At 44.8% G+C, this 15,850-nt stretch overlaps 1 protein-coding gene and 1 long non-coding RNA gene across 2 annotated transcripts; one reads left to right on the forward strand and one right to left on the reverse strand.

Annotated features, from left to right (window-relative positions):
* Positions 1-3,109: 3,109 nt before the first annotated feature.
* Positions 3,110-7,696, reverse strand: EIF1B (eukaryotic translation initiation factor 1B). Its single transcript, XM_055708549.1, has 4 exons — positions 7,386-7,696; positions 4,843-5,006; positions 4,051-4,152; positions 3,110-3,496 (listed from the first exon to the last, which is right to left on the reverse strand). The coding sequence occupies exons 1-4, from the start codon at positions 7,414-7,416 to the stop codon at positions 3,452-3,454; spliced, it is 342 nt and encodes a 113-aa protein (XP_055564524.1). The 5' UTR covers positions 7,417-7,696; the 3' UTR covers positions 3,110-3,451.
* A 128-nt stretch (positions 7,697-7,824) lies between these two features.
* LOC114015329 (uncharacterized) lies at positions 7,825-15,421 on the forward strand. Its single transcript, XR_003559186.2, has 3 exons — positions 7,825-8,055; positions 10,567-10,740; positions 15,072-15,421. It is a non-coding gene; the product is annotated as an uncharacterized LOC114015329 (long non-coding RNA).
* The last annotated feature ends 429 nt before the right edge of the window (positions 15,422-15,850 follow it).

The following is a 15,850-nucleotide window of genomic DNA, read 5'->3' on the forward strand; positions in this document are numbered from 1 at the left end:
GATATAAACTTATTTCCTCAGGTGGTTTTTTGTGGGATTCCCTCCTCCCTCTCCAGAACAACATGCTTTTCATTTAGGCTGTGCAAGAACGTAGTGCAGGATGTAAGGTTTAAACAAAGCCACTGAGCCAATGAACAGCACACACACACAATCTAGGCACTATTCTTTTCAAAGGTTCTTTCACTTGAGAGGATTATTGCTCATCTGCCCATAGTTGTGCTCTTCACACTCATCTCTGAAACACACGGTCAGATTTAGTACACCACAGGTGAAGTAAAGGGCCTGATAATTCACCCAAAAGGAGGAAGTAGGCAGTCTACACGCTTAAATTACTAAATCTCATCTTCTACAAATAAGGACTGCTACCACCACTTGGGAAGTGATGGTTTCATTGTTCGCAATTTCATTATGTAGATGGAGGCTCTGAACACACAATTCAATGAATTTATTTAACCAACACCTTATTCCTGTGTATCAGCTAAAAGAGTCACCTACAACAGCCCAATGTAACTATGCACAGCAAATTTCAAACAGCAGTTCCTACATCCAACTGCAGCTTGTGGTTAAGCCTAGATATCACCAAGGCGGCAAACAATTTGGAGATCTCAAGGACACAGATTTCACAATATTCCAACAAAAACAAGCACCACTCTTTGCAGTCTGAGCTTGCCCTGTCTCAAGTCCTACTAGTGGGTTTTAAAAGTGTTTCCTATTATTAGTTCCCTTTTACTGCCTTGACAATTATGCGCCACATCCTTTACATTTTTTACCCTGTTTTGGAATAGATGGAAAGAGTGAAACCTGCTTTCCCCTCTGAAAACAGGTTCTCACGGCAGTAATTTAAACAGTTCTTTCCCATGGTCTTCCATATTTCTCATCATTCTTGAACATGGATATATATGCCACATAGGCAGAGCTTTGACAAAGAAGTTTTAGCGTAAGATGATAAAACATGAAATTGTTGAAGCCTTTCCTCCAGAACATGAAGAGGCTTGGGCATGTTAACAAGAGACGCTGTTCTAGTTTAAAACACTTCAAGGATGAAAATTTCTGCTTTTCTTCTAGGAAGATTAAATTGTTTGTTGCTACAACAAATCTCATCTATTTAAACTTCAAATGTGTTACTTCTTATTCCCTCTCCTTTTAATTTTGACCTTCAAAGGGCAAAACACAAGCAGCTCCACTAGAGCGTAAGAACCAATCCACTTACCAACTGCAAGGTTCCTCCTACCGGCAAGGACTTTTAAATGAGGAAGAAATCAAAGTTTTTTCTCATTTATTCCAAACAGAATAACTATGGAGAAATGACTCAAGCTTAGGCAGTGAAAGTTAATGGAATGCCATCTGAAATGAAGACTGACTCAGTAACACATGAGACTTGCTAATCCTTTGTTAATCTCCAATTCAAAACCTACTAGAAGTACTCACATAATACCAGTAAAATAGGAGAAGATACTGCTTGCTCTTCCGCTTGGGCAGCAGAACAAGCTTTAAATGAGAATGTCATTTTTTCCCTGGCATTTGATAAAATGAAAATCACTAAGTGCTATGTAACCCCAAAGGATTAATTACTTTAGCATCTATGAATAAGGACCAGGTAAAAAATTTGCAGTACAATGATTTTATTCTGCTAAAGTGTAAGACTTGCATAAGACTTACGCTTTAGATTTTCATTCCATGTGCTGGTATTTCGAGTTTTGCAACAGGCATTGCCTCCGCCTCCTCTTGAACACACTACACCTTAACGGTATACAATCTTCTGGAACATCTTTTTCTCTGGAACTGTTAAAATCTGCAACACCAGGCAAAATTTGTGGAGACTGAGAGACTGGACACTGGATACTTACAGGTGCAATTGCCTAGACCAGACAGAGAAAGGAAGTGCCATATGTATGCTTTATAACGTTCCTCTAATTGTTGCTAGTGCCATAAAGGTTCAGATCTGAATTCAGAAATCTAAAAACAACTTCAAATGAGTTGAAATTGAGCATTTCTGTTTAGAAAGGCAACTCTGAACAGGAAACAAAGCACAGGCACAGGTGATATTAAATAATATAGTTTTGGCTATTCTTGATGTTTACTTAGGTAGTCATCAATTTTTTTTCTGAGTAAGTTTTATTGATAAATCTTAGCAGTAAAGAAATGTCTCTTTCTTCCTTTCCAGAGAACACATGGTATTACAGGAAGTGTTAACATTTCCCACTATTGTTATGGTTTCCCAGCTCAGCATGTTTTGAATTGTTTCAGAGACAATTTCCATGTCTATCTCACAAGGAAGGTAAGACCTGCTCACAAAATAATTTCATTCTGTAAAGAGACATGTCTTAAAAGCAGAATAACAAATGCCTAAAGCTAACTAAAACTACATGAAAAGCATGGTTGAACCTATCATAACTTTAGATAACACAGAATGAACTGCCTGCTAGAAAAGGAGACTAAATCAGCTTTCTGTAGCAACACCCCAACCCCACTACAAACCCCTCCATATTAACTGTTAAACACAGCAAAACTTCTCACACTAAGACAAAAAAAGTTTAGTGCAGAGCCTGTTCCCTTCGTTACTTCTGCAAGTAATACTAGCTGCTAATTAAAGCATTCTGCTTGCCCACATTAAACGTACAGTCATGGCAGAAGCCAACTCAATGTGTTTCCCCTTTACTCAGTAACAGAAGAGACACAAAATCCCATGCATCTCCTTCAAATGTTTTGGGAGTCCTACGTAAGACCTAGATGTTTAGCATGTTCTCAGGAATAGCAGCCTTAAGGAGTTCAGCTTATTTTAGCCTACTATGGTTAACGCTAGTACATCATAGTCACTGCAGTAGATTTTAGAGAAGATCCAGTTGCTTACTCAGCAAACAATTTATGTCTTATCGTGCTGCTACTAAGATACACCTACACAAAAGACTTTAAAGCTCTAGTCTTACAGCTACAGGATCACATCATGCTAGAATACTGATTTAACTGGCTAATACTTCATCACACAGATTTTCCAATTTATTCAACCATCAGTGAGCTACACTTGCCACAAAACAGTTTAGCCATTCTTTAGTAAGGCTGCTGTGCTAGTTTAAAACTTAAGCTAAAGCATTTCAGATATCCCAGAAAATATATGAATAAACTTTTATTTTTAAGCAACACCACACACTATTTTAATACAACCCACACATTTAAGTCAGGTGGAGAGTACTAAACTGAACAATCATCGCTAAAACATTTCCATTGGAAATGTGGTAAAGTTCACAAGTGTCTTCATTACCACCTTACTGAAGTTTTCTTATGTGTTTCTAGTCTACACAGCCCATGTTTCACACAGTCATGCAAATCTGAAACAAATTTGAAGTGTTTAGGTAACAGGGAAGTCCATTCACTGCAAAGATTCATTTTTCACAGAAGAGCCAGGCTAGGTAAGGCCAAATACTTCAGGGTTCTTCATCGGAGTACAGGTATTTTAGAAACCATGAACTTTCAGTTGTTCTTCCTTGACAATGCCAATCTAAGGGAGAAAAGCAACGTATTTCAGTAAAGCTTACATGCTAAGGATATTACAGTGATATCAAGTTACCACAATCTTACATACTTTGATTAAAAGAAACTGAAGTATATAGTCAGTAAAGCAGTTTTCTGGGAATGTTTCTGAGCCAGGCAGAACAACTGACTACACAAAAAAGAAAATCTTATCAAACATCTGACTTATTCTGTAGTCCTAGTGTAACATCTCTGCATCATGATTTGCATCGGTAAGCCTCTTTCCTTTATAGTGTTTTCAGTCTCAACATTATGGTTCGCATCAAAGGCTTGATTTCACAAATGAAGAACTCAAGCTGTACTGCCAGAGAACAAGTGGTATGTTGAAGCAGGGTAAATGCATTCTGCAGTGCTTTCATTCTTACTGGAGGGTTTGCTCTCATTCTGCAAGTGTCATTTTACTTTTTGGCTGAAAATACAAAGGAACTATAGTGGACATCTTTAGCTTGTTAATTAACATCAGTGCCACCTGTCACTCTAATGCTTCCAGAGAGGTTTAGATATTTATCTGCAGTCCCTCACCTCCAAGAGGAATTGGCAAATGTTCTTCCTCTGGTCACCCTGAAGCTGGATAACTTCACCGTATTCAGGATGTTCAATCACAGTACCATTACAAGCAAATTTCTAGAGAGAAACATTCATACTGTTAGGACATCTGATGTACATTATGATTTCGCTTAGTAAGTCTTTTCAGCAGAATTTTGTCACAGAAGCTGCTTACTAAATTCTGATGACAAGCAAGGCAAAGGCTAGATCTATTTTACACTGGTTTTGAGAGCAAATAGAATCTATCTGCTGATACGCATAGACACAAACTAGGCTGCTGATAGTAAATCCAGGCAAGGACAGGATTAACTGTTGTGCAGAAGGAACTGGCCAACATGCATTACAAGAATGGGGAAAAAAAGTCATGACACAGCCTTTCAACTCCATGCTATTTTAAAATAAGTACTTTCATCCTGGAGAAACAAGACCTATTTTCAACAGCAACCCAGCTATGACAGAAGCAGGAATGCAAAAGAAGTTCTACTTTAAACTGATTTTATTCTTCATATCAACAAAGCCAGGTATCTTTGAAATTTTCTTGAAACATTAAGAACATATTTTATTTACTTCTTTATAGGAAAGAAACATTTAACTTTTAAAAATCAAGTGTCACTAGACACTGATAGAAGTTTTGAGAAAAACAGGGAAAGGGATCAATCTGAATATTAAAGTGATGCACACTGGAAAGAATGAAATAAAACAAACATTCTGTTACTTAGTATTAAAAGCTATCATAGTCCTTTATCATTGTCAAATCAGCAACTTCACCTTTTTGAAAGCTTTCACAAGTTTCTTCTTGTCATAATCATCTGCAATTCCCTGGACAGTTGTTAGTGTCTTTCTTCCGTTTCGTTGCTGGATCCTTATGTGAATATAATCCTCAGTCCCCGCCGGGAGTAAATCGTCACCCTTTGTTGCATCAGCAAAGGGGTCTGCAGGAGGAAAAAGATTCATGTAATTCCCACAACGAAAACACTCAACCTCAAAAACTAACAGTGAAGTTTCTCACTTCACAAAGAGATTCAGGGGACAATCTTGCTGTTTTCTCCCTGTTTAAAAGCATGCTGTTAAAATCACGAGTACTTTTTTCAACAGTTGTATTAAGGCTCACCAACCTAACTCAGCATAGCACTCTCAACTGTCATGCATCCATCTTCAAGGCCTTTCTGGATATAAACAATTTTCAGCTACAGTATCAATTTAGCTCACTGCTCCTTGCAAACTGTAAATCCTGAAGCTCTGCACCTGAAAACAGGATGTTGCAAGAGAACATCAAGTGCACCTAAGTTTTAGACAGCCACGTGCATAATAAGTGAAATATGGAAGTTGTACCTGTTATCAGATCAACTGCTAAGTACATGCAAATACAAAAAGTTCTTGTGCAACTTTACAGGTCCAAAAGAGAAGTCATGTACTCTGTGACAACTACCACACTAGCAGCATATTAAGGCATGGATGTAATTTTTGGCTACGAATGTAAACAAAACATGGCAACAGACACCAACAGATGTCAGAGGGTCTTGTAAACCAGCACCCTTCTGCCAGTCAGTAGTTTTAGGCAAGAACTGTGACAACATTCATTTAGGCTTTGACTACAAAAAGGTCAGTTTTCAAATCCTTCCAAGTTTAAAATGAGACTAGCACAGGTGAAACAAGAATGCATTTAGGAAGAAAGGTTTCAGGGTTATACTTCTTATTCTCAGTTGCCCACAAAAAGATATTTAACACTCACTCTATCATGAAATTTCATAGCCCTGCAAGTTTCCTAATCAGTAGCTCCAAATAAATCTTGAAGCATGAACTACTTCAAGTATTTTTTTAAGACAAATCACAAGTAATTTTTTGATACTGGTCAGAATCATATTGAAGAGTCTGATCTTTAGAAATTGTAGGTGTAGGTTCAACAGCCACGCAAGCTACAATTTCCCAAACTTCCATCCAAAACTTGAACGTAAAAACACTGATCAAGTTTTGTCATTCACTCAAAAAAAAAAATGTCCCAAAAGAGTAAAACTTCAGCAGAAATAGGAACAGAAGTAGTCTAGCTACAGACAGACTGACCCTTGCAGAAACAAGAATGACAAGAGCATTAAAGCCATTGAAAGCAGGATGACAATGCAAGCACCACAGGGAAAAAAGTAACAGCTCTGCGAAGCCTGACTGGCTTAATTTCTAAGACATTTGTTAAGGTATGCTGAATTTCACTGTGCACCACAGTTTGTGGGGCAAACAAAAAACAAAAAAAAAAAAAAGGAAAAAAAGAAAATTCCAGTCAAAGAAAAAGTCAAACAAAAAGGGGTCTTGGGCATGAAGATCACTTGGCAGAGTTTAGGATTCTAGGTGGGAGATAAGACAGCGCTGTAGCTGTTAACATCGAAGCACTTTAAAAAAAATAAATCCTTTCGGCAGCACCTTCCTAAGCACAGGGTCAACTCCAGAACCGTGATTAACGCAACCTTCTCGTATTGCTTGTGTATGCAAGAGATCAATGACAAAACTGAGACCAAAAGCCTGGCAACATTATTACATAGTGTGAACTTGCTCACTTCTGTTGCCTATAGATAAGGAAGGTGGAGGAGAACCACGGCCCAGCACAGTAAACTTCCTTGCTACTACAAGAAAAACGCCCTACCATCTGTATAGCTCAAGCTACACAAACACCACTCTTTGCAGGGCATGGATCAGGTTTTGGGACATCGGTACGTGTACGATGAGGCAGCAAATCAACAAGCAGTTGGAAGCATGGAAATTATTCCCTTCCTTAGCAGAGAATATGAACTCTGGCCTCCCTATAGAGGCCATATAACATGAAGATTATAACTTTGGGACTGCGGAGCTGACAGAAAAGCCCAATTTGGGGTGCTACCAGACATGCGGGCAAACAGCGCAGTACGGGCCGCCCGAGCACGGTACACGGCAGCACCTCCTACGGCCGCGGAGGGAGCGCTGAGCCTCCCGCCCGGTGCCTGCCCGCCGCACGCCCGGCGCCCGCCCCGGCAGGACAAGGACGAGCAGCCGGAGCTGCCGCTGCGGAGTAACGGGGCAGCGCCGGGGACGGCAACCCCCGCCCAGCGGCGGCTCCAGTGTCACGGCGGGGGCCGGGGGCACCGGCGCGCACAAGCCCCGGGCTCTCGGGAGAGCGGGAGCAGGGCAACACCGGGGGCCGGGGCGGCAGCACAGGCGGCGGGCCGGGGCCGGGGCCGGGCCGGCGGAGGCAGCCGCAGCCGCAGCCCCGGGCTGGGTGTGCCGAGGGGGTGACCGCGGGGCTCCCCTGCGGTACGATGGGGTGGCGGGGTGGCGGCGGCTCTTACCGAAGGATTGGAGGTTCTGGATAGATGACATGCGATTCTGCGGCGAGAGGCTGGAGCAGCGGGGAAAAGGCCGCGGCTGGCTCCGCTCGGGTCACGTCTCCGGCTCCGCAGTGCCGGCGGGGAGGGAGCGGGGCGGGAGGGGAGGGAGCGAGGGGAGGGATGACAAAAGCCGAGGGAGGGGCGGCGAGAGAGAGAGAAAGGAGTAAAAGGAGGAGAAAGCGCAAACGCGAACAGACCGGGGTGCGAGCCCGCCGCCCCTCCCCGCGGCACACCGCCCCACACACCGCTAACGGCAGCGGCCGCCGCTTCCCCTCAGAAAATGGCGGCTGGCCCGCGCCGCGCCAGGCACGTGACGGCCGCCCCGCCGCGCCCCACGGAAAGGGGTGCGCCCCCTCGCGGCCCGCAGCGCGGGGAGCCCGGCCCGGGCGGCGGGTCAGGGCTGCCCTACAGCCCCGCCGGCCCCAGGGGATCGCCTGCTCGCCCCCCGAGCGGAGCGCCGGCGCGGGGTTGAAGCCCCTGGTTCCCCACGCTGCCTGCCCGCAGGGACGGCGCGGGCCCTGGCGGGGTGACCCCCAGTGAGGGTCCCCTCCGTGCTGGCGGTGCCGTTCATCAGCTCCCTCCGTGTCTCCGAGCTAGCTCCTGCCGGCCGCTGGGCTGACTTTCCAAGCTGGTAGGGAATGGGGGGAGTGCTTCCCCTGTCCCCTTACCCACTCAAACGTATGGGGACCTTCCCCCCGGCCTGCCTCGCTGGGTGACGCGCCTCCAGACCGCCCGTGCCCCTTCGGCTGGGTACTGCCCCCGCGGGGCTCCCCTGCCTGCCGCTGCCCGCCTGGCACCGCTGGCCTCCCGGTGTGGGGGGACGGGGGTGCGGGGGCTGCAGGGGGAAAGGCGTGCCTTTGGCAGGGCCTGCTGGCATTGCGGAGCCTGCCGGGCCTCAGGAGGTGACAAATGGCTTTGCAGATGTACAATAACTTGGTTGCATTGGCACGACTGCCAGAACCTGTTTCTCCTTTTTTTTTTTTTTATTTCTTCCCTTTTTGTTTGTTTTTTCTTTTTTTTGGCTTTTGTGCTAACCTTCAGTCCTCTTAAATCACAGGGATATTTCTTTCCTGTTATCCAAGGCCTGGATCAGCACTGCAGTATTATGAATATCAGCATACATTAAGAAAGTTTCTGGTCCTGGCACTTTGCAAGGAAGCTTCTCTTTTTTACCTTGGGGCAAGCAAGGCCACTTGCCATGGTACAAAACTTCTGCTCACCCTTTGCTACCATCCCTGATAAAGCCTTACGGTGCAATATGGGCCGTGGAGAGGGTTGTCTTAACTCCTTCCCAAGCAGCTGCAAAATGCACTGCTGGACAGTAATGGCGGAATGGGGAGATGCTCATTACAGAGCCCAAAGGGCCTGTCTCGGTCACAGGCTTGCCAGAATTTGAACAATGTCCATGGATTAAGGATGCTGAGCTAGATGCTCAGAGACCTTCTGGGCAGGTTGTACAAGCTCAGGACACCCACCCTCAGGGACATGTTCCTGGTATGTCTCCAGCAGTTCTCTCAGAGAACTTACATTACTACTAATGTGGGGAATTTTTGGCCCTGATGCATTTTTGACAATTCTGCATCTCTGTACAAAATTTTATTGTCTCTTTTGCTCTCCCATCGTCATCCCATGAAACTTCCCCAGCAGCCATGCAGGTCTGTCATCCTGTTTTTCCCCCAGCCACTGGTTCTTGTTACCTTGGCTGGGCCAGTACCACTGTGGGGCACTGTAGTGAGCCAGATGAGCAAACTGATTTGAGTTAAAAAGTAAAGGTTAAAACTTCGTATCTACTCCACTTGCACAATCCTGCAACAGTTGTGCTGGGACAACCAAAGAGAACAGAAGCTGGGGACAGCCCTGGCCGTGATGAGAGGACGGTGGGCCTTCAGATGCAAAACCCAAGTCCAAGCCTGCAGGTTTAGGCTGCTCACTGTGGTTGTTCTTTTGCTTACTTTGAATCCTCATGCCTTTAAAATAGTTTCGTACTTCTCACTGCAGGATTAACCCAGGCCTATGGGCTCATTGGGTATTTGTGGGATTTGTTGTACAGTTTATAGACAAATGAGAAACAACAAGGCTTCTTTATAAGCCAAGAAGATGTGACTTTGTAATCCTTAAAAAAACCCACAGTGAGCAGTTCTTAAGTGCAAACTTTGACAACTGCAGAGGGAATGGAAACAAACCCTAATTGCACAGCTTGGCATGCGCTGGGCAGCAATTAAAATAAAGGCAGCGGACAGCACACTTACTGTTCCTTTGGCAGCCTGCTGCAATGGCCACATGCATTGGCATGGGGTCTCTGTGAGGCTGCGTCAATGCAAAAATCTCTCCCTCTTCTGTCGTCCTCAGAGGGAGCTGCAGGTCTCCGTGTCATGTCCGTCACTTAGTTCTGACACAAACATGGTCTGTGCCAGAGCCTTGCACCAAACTTTGGTCACAGTGGGCAGAGACAGGTAGCATCCTGCTGGAGATGTGCTGCTTCTGCTTTTGCCCCTTGACAGCTGTCCTGAGGTGCTTTGTCCTGACTGAGTCCTTCCCATGTCTCCTGAGCGGCCACTCATGACAATAGATCTGCGGAAGTCCTGGTTATGGGGGCTTCCAGCCACACCAGACTGCAGAAAGGTGGGCCAAGCAGACATGGCACCGCAGCAAACAAAAAAGGTAGAAACAATTAAAATAGTTTTAAAACCTAAGTGGAAACAAAAGGCGTTGTCACTTAGGCTGTTAAATTTCAGATTACGGCTAATCATCCTAGGGCTCAGGCTGGAGTTAATCTCACCTGCTAATATCTGTCAGACATCAGAGTTTAAGCAATGGATGGGAATGAGACTCTTGCCTTTCCATGACTAGTGTATAACCTGGCAACTATTGCGGCAGAAAAGAAGAGCATCATCTCTAATTATCTTGGTCATGGCTTCACGATATGTAATAGCTGCAAGACCTGGTTTTGAATAGCAATCCCCTTGCTTGACTTTTACTGTATTCCTGTTCATCTGCCAAGCTGTATGTGAATCATTAGAGGTTATTTATGACTGGATAAACTGCAGGCACTAAAACCAGGGACTCACTGGCATGCAGATGAAAAATATGATATACTAAAGCCATGAAGTACACTTTTGTAAAAATTGTCGCCCTAGTGCAGAACTGCACCTTCACTGGATATTCTCAGAAGTACTTCGGCTGCCCTTTAGGATCAACAAGTAACCCAGACCAGTGGGAGAAACTTTGTTCTTCCAGAGAATTGCTGTGTTGGAAATACAGTCTGGGAATGCCATGAGAAAGCATCACATCAGGAAAAAAACAAGTCACCCACATGGTAGGGACTAAAGCTCTGCTTTAATTTAGGACTCTGTACAATGTCTGTCTTTGCATGTGTGTACATGTGAGGCTGCCATTACCTTCAGCTGTTTTCAATGTCCTCTGTTATAACTGGATCATTTTTTTTCATTTCCTACAGACATAGTTCTAATATATACTACTATTATTTTCATGTGCAGCACCCTAATATTGAAAGTTTTATTCCTTAGGAGCTTTTACAAAGTCAAAATTTAATTTAATTAAGGATTGCTCCTGTAGGCAGATCCCCCATACCTGTCCCTGCAGTCTGCCATACCAGAAAAGAACAAACTGGCATGCTGACCTGTCCTCTGCAACAGCCTGGAAACCCAGACAATTACTGCTTGAAGCACGCAGTGTTCAAAGAGCAGTTTAAGATGCCTGACAAAGTGATTGTACATGAAATGTGGAAATGGCATGTAGCGGCACTAACTTCTGTCCTGTATTCCACCAATGCAACTACTTTATATCCAAATTCTGCTCCACTCCAGTGCCAGAAGCATGACTCTGCTGGCCTAACGGTGGCCTCCTGAAAATAGCATCAAAGCACTGGATGCTTGAGATAGGCAAAAGTACTTCCATCCTTGATTTTTTTTTTCTTGAACTTTAATCTTCCCTGCTCCTCCTACGCTACCCAGCTCCGTTTGCAAGCTGCACCTCCCAAACCTGTGTGCAGAAGGCTGTACGGTGGCTTTCTAGCAGGGAGGAAGAATAGCAAAAGTGTCAGAAGAAAACATCCCTCTATCTTTACTGTCAGCAGAATAGTTTTGAAGGTGGCTGTAACCATGCCAAGCCTGACTTGTGTTTTTCCATCTGAGCTCTAACGCTGGTGCAAAGCCTCCATAGTGTGCTGAGGAGGGCTTGGGGAGACTGGCTTATGTCCTGAGCTGTAGCCTATGCTTGAGCTGCCCAGCTGCTAACAAGTTGTTCCGGTAAACACGTGCTATCTGGGAGAACTGGGCAAACTGGGAATTGTGCTCATGGTATATACCTGTATATCCAGTCTAACTTATCAGAATCTGGGTTATATGCAGTTTGGTTTAGTCTCATTACATGGGACAGATACCAAAATACACGTTTTCATTTGAAACGTGTGGGGGGATTAATGCCTTGTTCAATGATTGAAAGCAAGACGATAGTTTCTGTTTTAACCACTAGATGGGCCTCTTTCTCAAACAAAAATACAGCTTCAAAATAAAGCCAGTCCTGGCTTTTCTCTGAACCTGAATGTTAGTAGAGAATGGCTTCAGTGTAAAGCTATACGTGATTAACAGTCTCATCTAGTTGCTTGAATTGACATGGTTTTCTGAACAGATTTGAATATAACTTTTCATGAATCCTCCAAACTCAATTAGTGCAACCAGGCCTCTTATCAATCATCAAGTTCTTCCAAGTTAATGTCAGATAAGAATTTTCAGCTCCAGCCAGCGCAAGTGTCATTGTTCTCCCTCCTTCTCATTCAAGGCTAAGCAAAATCAGACCAGCAACGTTTTAATATTTCACACTCAGAAGTCATGCTCTACGCTGGCATAGAAGGCTGGGCAGATTCATAGATTCATGGATCAGGCAGTAGTTCATGGCATTTGCAAAGTATTTGCATACTGGTATGTGAAACAATGAAAGTGGTGATTGGGGAAAAAAAAAGTGTATCTTTCTCCACCCAGCTGCATCAAATGTCTTTGCTTTGGTGGTTTTCACCTTCTGTTTGTGGAAGGCTCCTACCAGCAAAAGAAGTACAGAAAAAAAGAAATTTTGGATTAGCTCTTTGGGCAGACTAGATGGTAGAGTTTGGCACCAAACCTGTAGTTCACTGTTGGCCTCTGGAGCTGTCTTCCCAAGGAATATTCCTCTGTGGCAGGCACCCTGGACCTCATCCTCTTGGGTCACTCCAGCCTTCAGGTGATACATTCCACCATTGCTGACATTCATCCTCCTCATCATTTCCTGTCCAGGAGCCCAACCTCTCCTTAGCCTTGGGAAGTCGCTGTCCTTACCACAGCCCGTCACAGCTGTGTTTCTGCTGCCTTTCTAAGAGGTTGCATCCCACGGTGTCTCCCCAGCCAGCTAGCCCACTGAGACACTGCAACACTCCAGCTAACAGTGGGCACGGTCATGCTTCTGGGTCCCATAACCTACACAAGAATTTTACATGCAGGAGTCCTGGGTCTTGTGTGGGGCAGGGAAATGATGGAGGCCTGAGCCCTTCTGGGGGATCATCTTACAAAGAAGAGAGCACGTGCCCAGCCTCACTCGAAAACAGAAAAAGGATGAAGGTTTTAACACGCAAACCTCTGTGCCTTCACTACAGACCAAGCTGTGCTCTAGATGATATTGGTTCAGTCTTTCACGACCCTCTTTCCCCAACAGCTCTTTTTCAGTTCCTTCCAGATCTGAGTGGCTTTCACATTTCTGTGCTGCCTGAGCTGACTTGCTTTCCTTGGCCAAACCATATGCCCTGCTCTGAATGGGGTAACAAAATGAAATAAAATAACAACTGCCTGAAAAGACCCCGAGAAGTCAGGACAATTTCTCTGAAGCTTCTGAGTACTATATATAGCACTCTGGTAGTTCAGTCGTGGTCTGGTGGAGAGAATTGATAACTTACAGTCAATGAGGATGGAGTAAGGTAGCACTGTGGTAAGAGAAATGCCTGATGAGGCTCATCTAAACAGACTGTCACAGTTTATTAGTCTTCATGAAGGCAGAATGAAAGCAAAAATGAAAAAATAAGTACTTGAAACTCACAAGTGGCATGCCCAGAACAGGTGCACGGTCGTGATCCTTCTTGTGGCGGGGAGAATGCTGTGAAGTTCTTGGCTCATGATTTTGTGGGTGCTGAGAATTTACATGGGTTCAAGAAGCAGCTGTGAAAGAAAAGAAGTCCATTAAGGGCTACCTGCCACAAACATTTGGCTTGGGAAGCCTCTAGACCACAAGGCTCAAGGGCCTGGGAGAATAGTCTGGTGGGGAATGTCAAAATGTGCTGCCCTGTATTTAGACTCTTCCCAAAGATGTTCTCTGCTGGGCACCGTCAAAACCAGAATACTGCAGTAGATGGACCTTGGGCCAGAACAAACGCAGCTGATCATATTAGAGCATTTTAAACGCTGGCTCTCCTAATATTTTTTTTTTTTGTATGGCATATTATTTTGCAGGCAACATTTACCAATAAGCAAACCATGTTACCAGGAACACATTGCACAGTTTTACCTTACCTGGTAATTTCCATGTAGATGCCAATCGATGAAAATGATCTGTGCTATTGAAGGGCTCCCATTGCAGTGCCAGCAAGTCTAGGAAGAGTGAATGGGATGAAACAGGCTTTTATTTTTGTGTTAAGATGATAGGATCACTTAGCAAAACAGGAAAACAAGACAGAGTCCTACATAATCCTGGAGAGAAAAAGCCCTCGCTCCACCAATTGCCCACTAGAGATCAAGAAAGGATACCCACATTTTCTGGTCAAAACCAATGTGAAGACCAGTAAGGGAAAAGATCTATGATGCAAAACCATGAAGGGTTTTACTTACTAAGCAGATACCCTTGCCACGCACGCACGCAAAATTAGCACAGCAGAAGCAGAGCCACCGCCTGGTTCTTGGACACAGATTGATTTTTAGGTAGGGAGCGTTTGCAAGGTTCAAAGGGAACATGCTAAAAGGAGGTTGCTGAAGAAAGCATGTATATACATTATTGATTGTGTTAGCTGTAGAAAGACCTTTTGTGCTATCATGGACTTGAAGTGCTCTTCATATTTTGTAGTTGTAATCCTGAGTAGTCTGAGTAAACTCTTGAAAACTTGGATGAGGAAGGCACTTCTTTTAGCTGTTGCTAGGTGGAAATTGGGGAATGGAAGAGTATTTCTCAGGTTTCTTTACCATTTGTGTTCATGCACATGCCCAGAGAGCAAACTATTACACATAAATGAGAAATTTATTTTAATCCCTACAACTAGTGACCATACCCTCATTGGTGGTGGTGGTGTCATCTATTTGATACCTGGACACTGAGTAGGGGCAGGGCCAGGCAAAATTTCAGTCAGGCTTCCTTCTAGCAGTACCCCACAAATTGCCCCTAGGAAAAAGAATAGTCTAATTTCTTTTGGAAGGTGGCTGCAGTGGAATAGTGTCATTTGTACTTTGAAGTTTTCCCAGCTGGAAACATCTCTGTAGAAAAACTAGATTTGCTACTGAACTTCCTTGCACTTTATATTAATGGAATTCCAGCATTTCTTATCCAGTCTCAGCTTATGGACTGGGTCATGCCTCAGAGCCCTCTCTTCTAAGCACAGCTTTAAAAATTGTTTTTCAGGGAGTCAGTCTCACCAGGAGCAGAGCACAACCCTGTGTCTGTGAAAATCTCTGCAGGAGAGCCTCGGTCCCCAGGCAGCCCAGTAACGCTACACATCTCAGCCTCTTTGCAGTATGGTGCCGAAGGAGTGAAACACCTGGCAGTTCAGCTGCTGCTCCGCTACAAACCTTCGTGGTAAACACAGTCTGAGCCATTAAAGCAGCGAGGTCTGTAACAGCAAGATTGCAATGACACATTAGTCAAGAGACAGAGTTAAAAACAGCTGTCCAGAAGAGATGCCTATTGCAGAAATACAATATTGCTCCAGATATTAGCCTCATGCAGATGAAATTTCCTGTGCCACAAAACTGGTAAGCCCCTGCTTAAGCACTGAACCACAACTGATTTCCTCAGCTACTTGGGTGCTGTGTTGCAGTATGGCCTAAACCTGAGGAACGGGTCAGTTGACGCCAGCCGTGGGTTAGGGGATTAATGGGACAAGAGATGCCATCAAGTAAGATCCCAAGCAAAAAAGCAGAGGTGGGACAACAGCAAGGGGAACAAGGGCTGGGAAGGGGTGTGTGGACTGACTGCTCCAGTTTGCTGGCCCTGAGAGCTTCCCACTGTCTGTCTCCTCTTTCTCAGCACCTCATCCCCAGCCACGAGTGGCTTTCCCCTGCAGATGCACGCTCAGACAGAGCATCTCAGCCAGGCAGCACAGAGAGCGTGGCTCTTCAGTGCACAGAGGTGCTGCTCTGTTCTGCCTGTGTCCCCTCACCCACAGGGACATGGCAGCAGCC

Source organism: Falco cherrug, chromosome 4, assembly GCF_023634085.1.
Source record: "Falco cherrug isolate bFalChe1 chromosome 4, bFalChe1.pri, whole genome shotgun sequence".
Taxonomy (NCBI): domain Eukaryota; kingdom Metazoa; phylum Chordata; class Aves; order Falconiformes; family Falconidae; genus Falco; species Falco cherrug.

What these genes read in the sequence shown, in the direction of transcription:
- EIF1B (XM_055708549.1), bottom strand. Translation starts at nt 7,416, where the DNA reads ATGTCATCTATCCAGAACCTCCAATCCTTCG. An exon ending in CCAGAACCTCCAATCCTTCG is followed by an intron (nt 5,007 to 7,385) that starts GTAAGAGCCGCC and finishes TTCCTCCTGCAG; the next exon opens with ACCCCTTTGCTGATGCAACA. An exon ending in TTGTGAAAGCTTTCAAAAAG is followed by an intron (nt 4,153 to 4,842) that starts GTGAAGTTGCTG and finishes GTTTCTCTCTAG; the next exon opens with AAATTTGCTTGTAATGGTAC.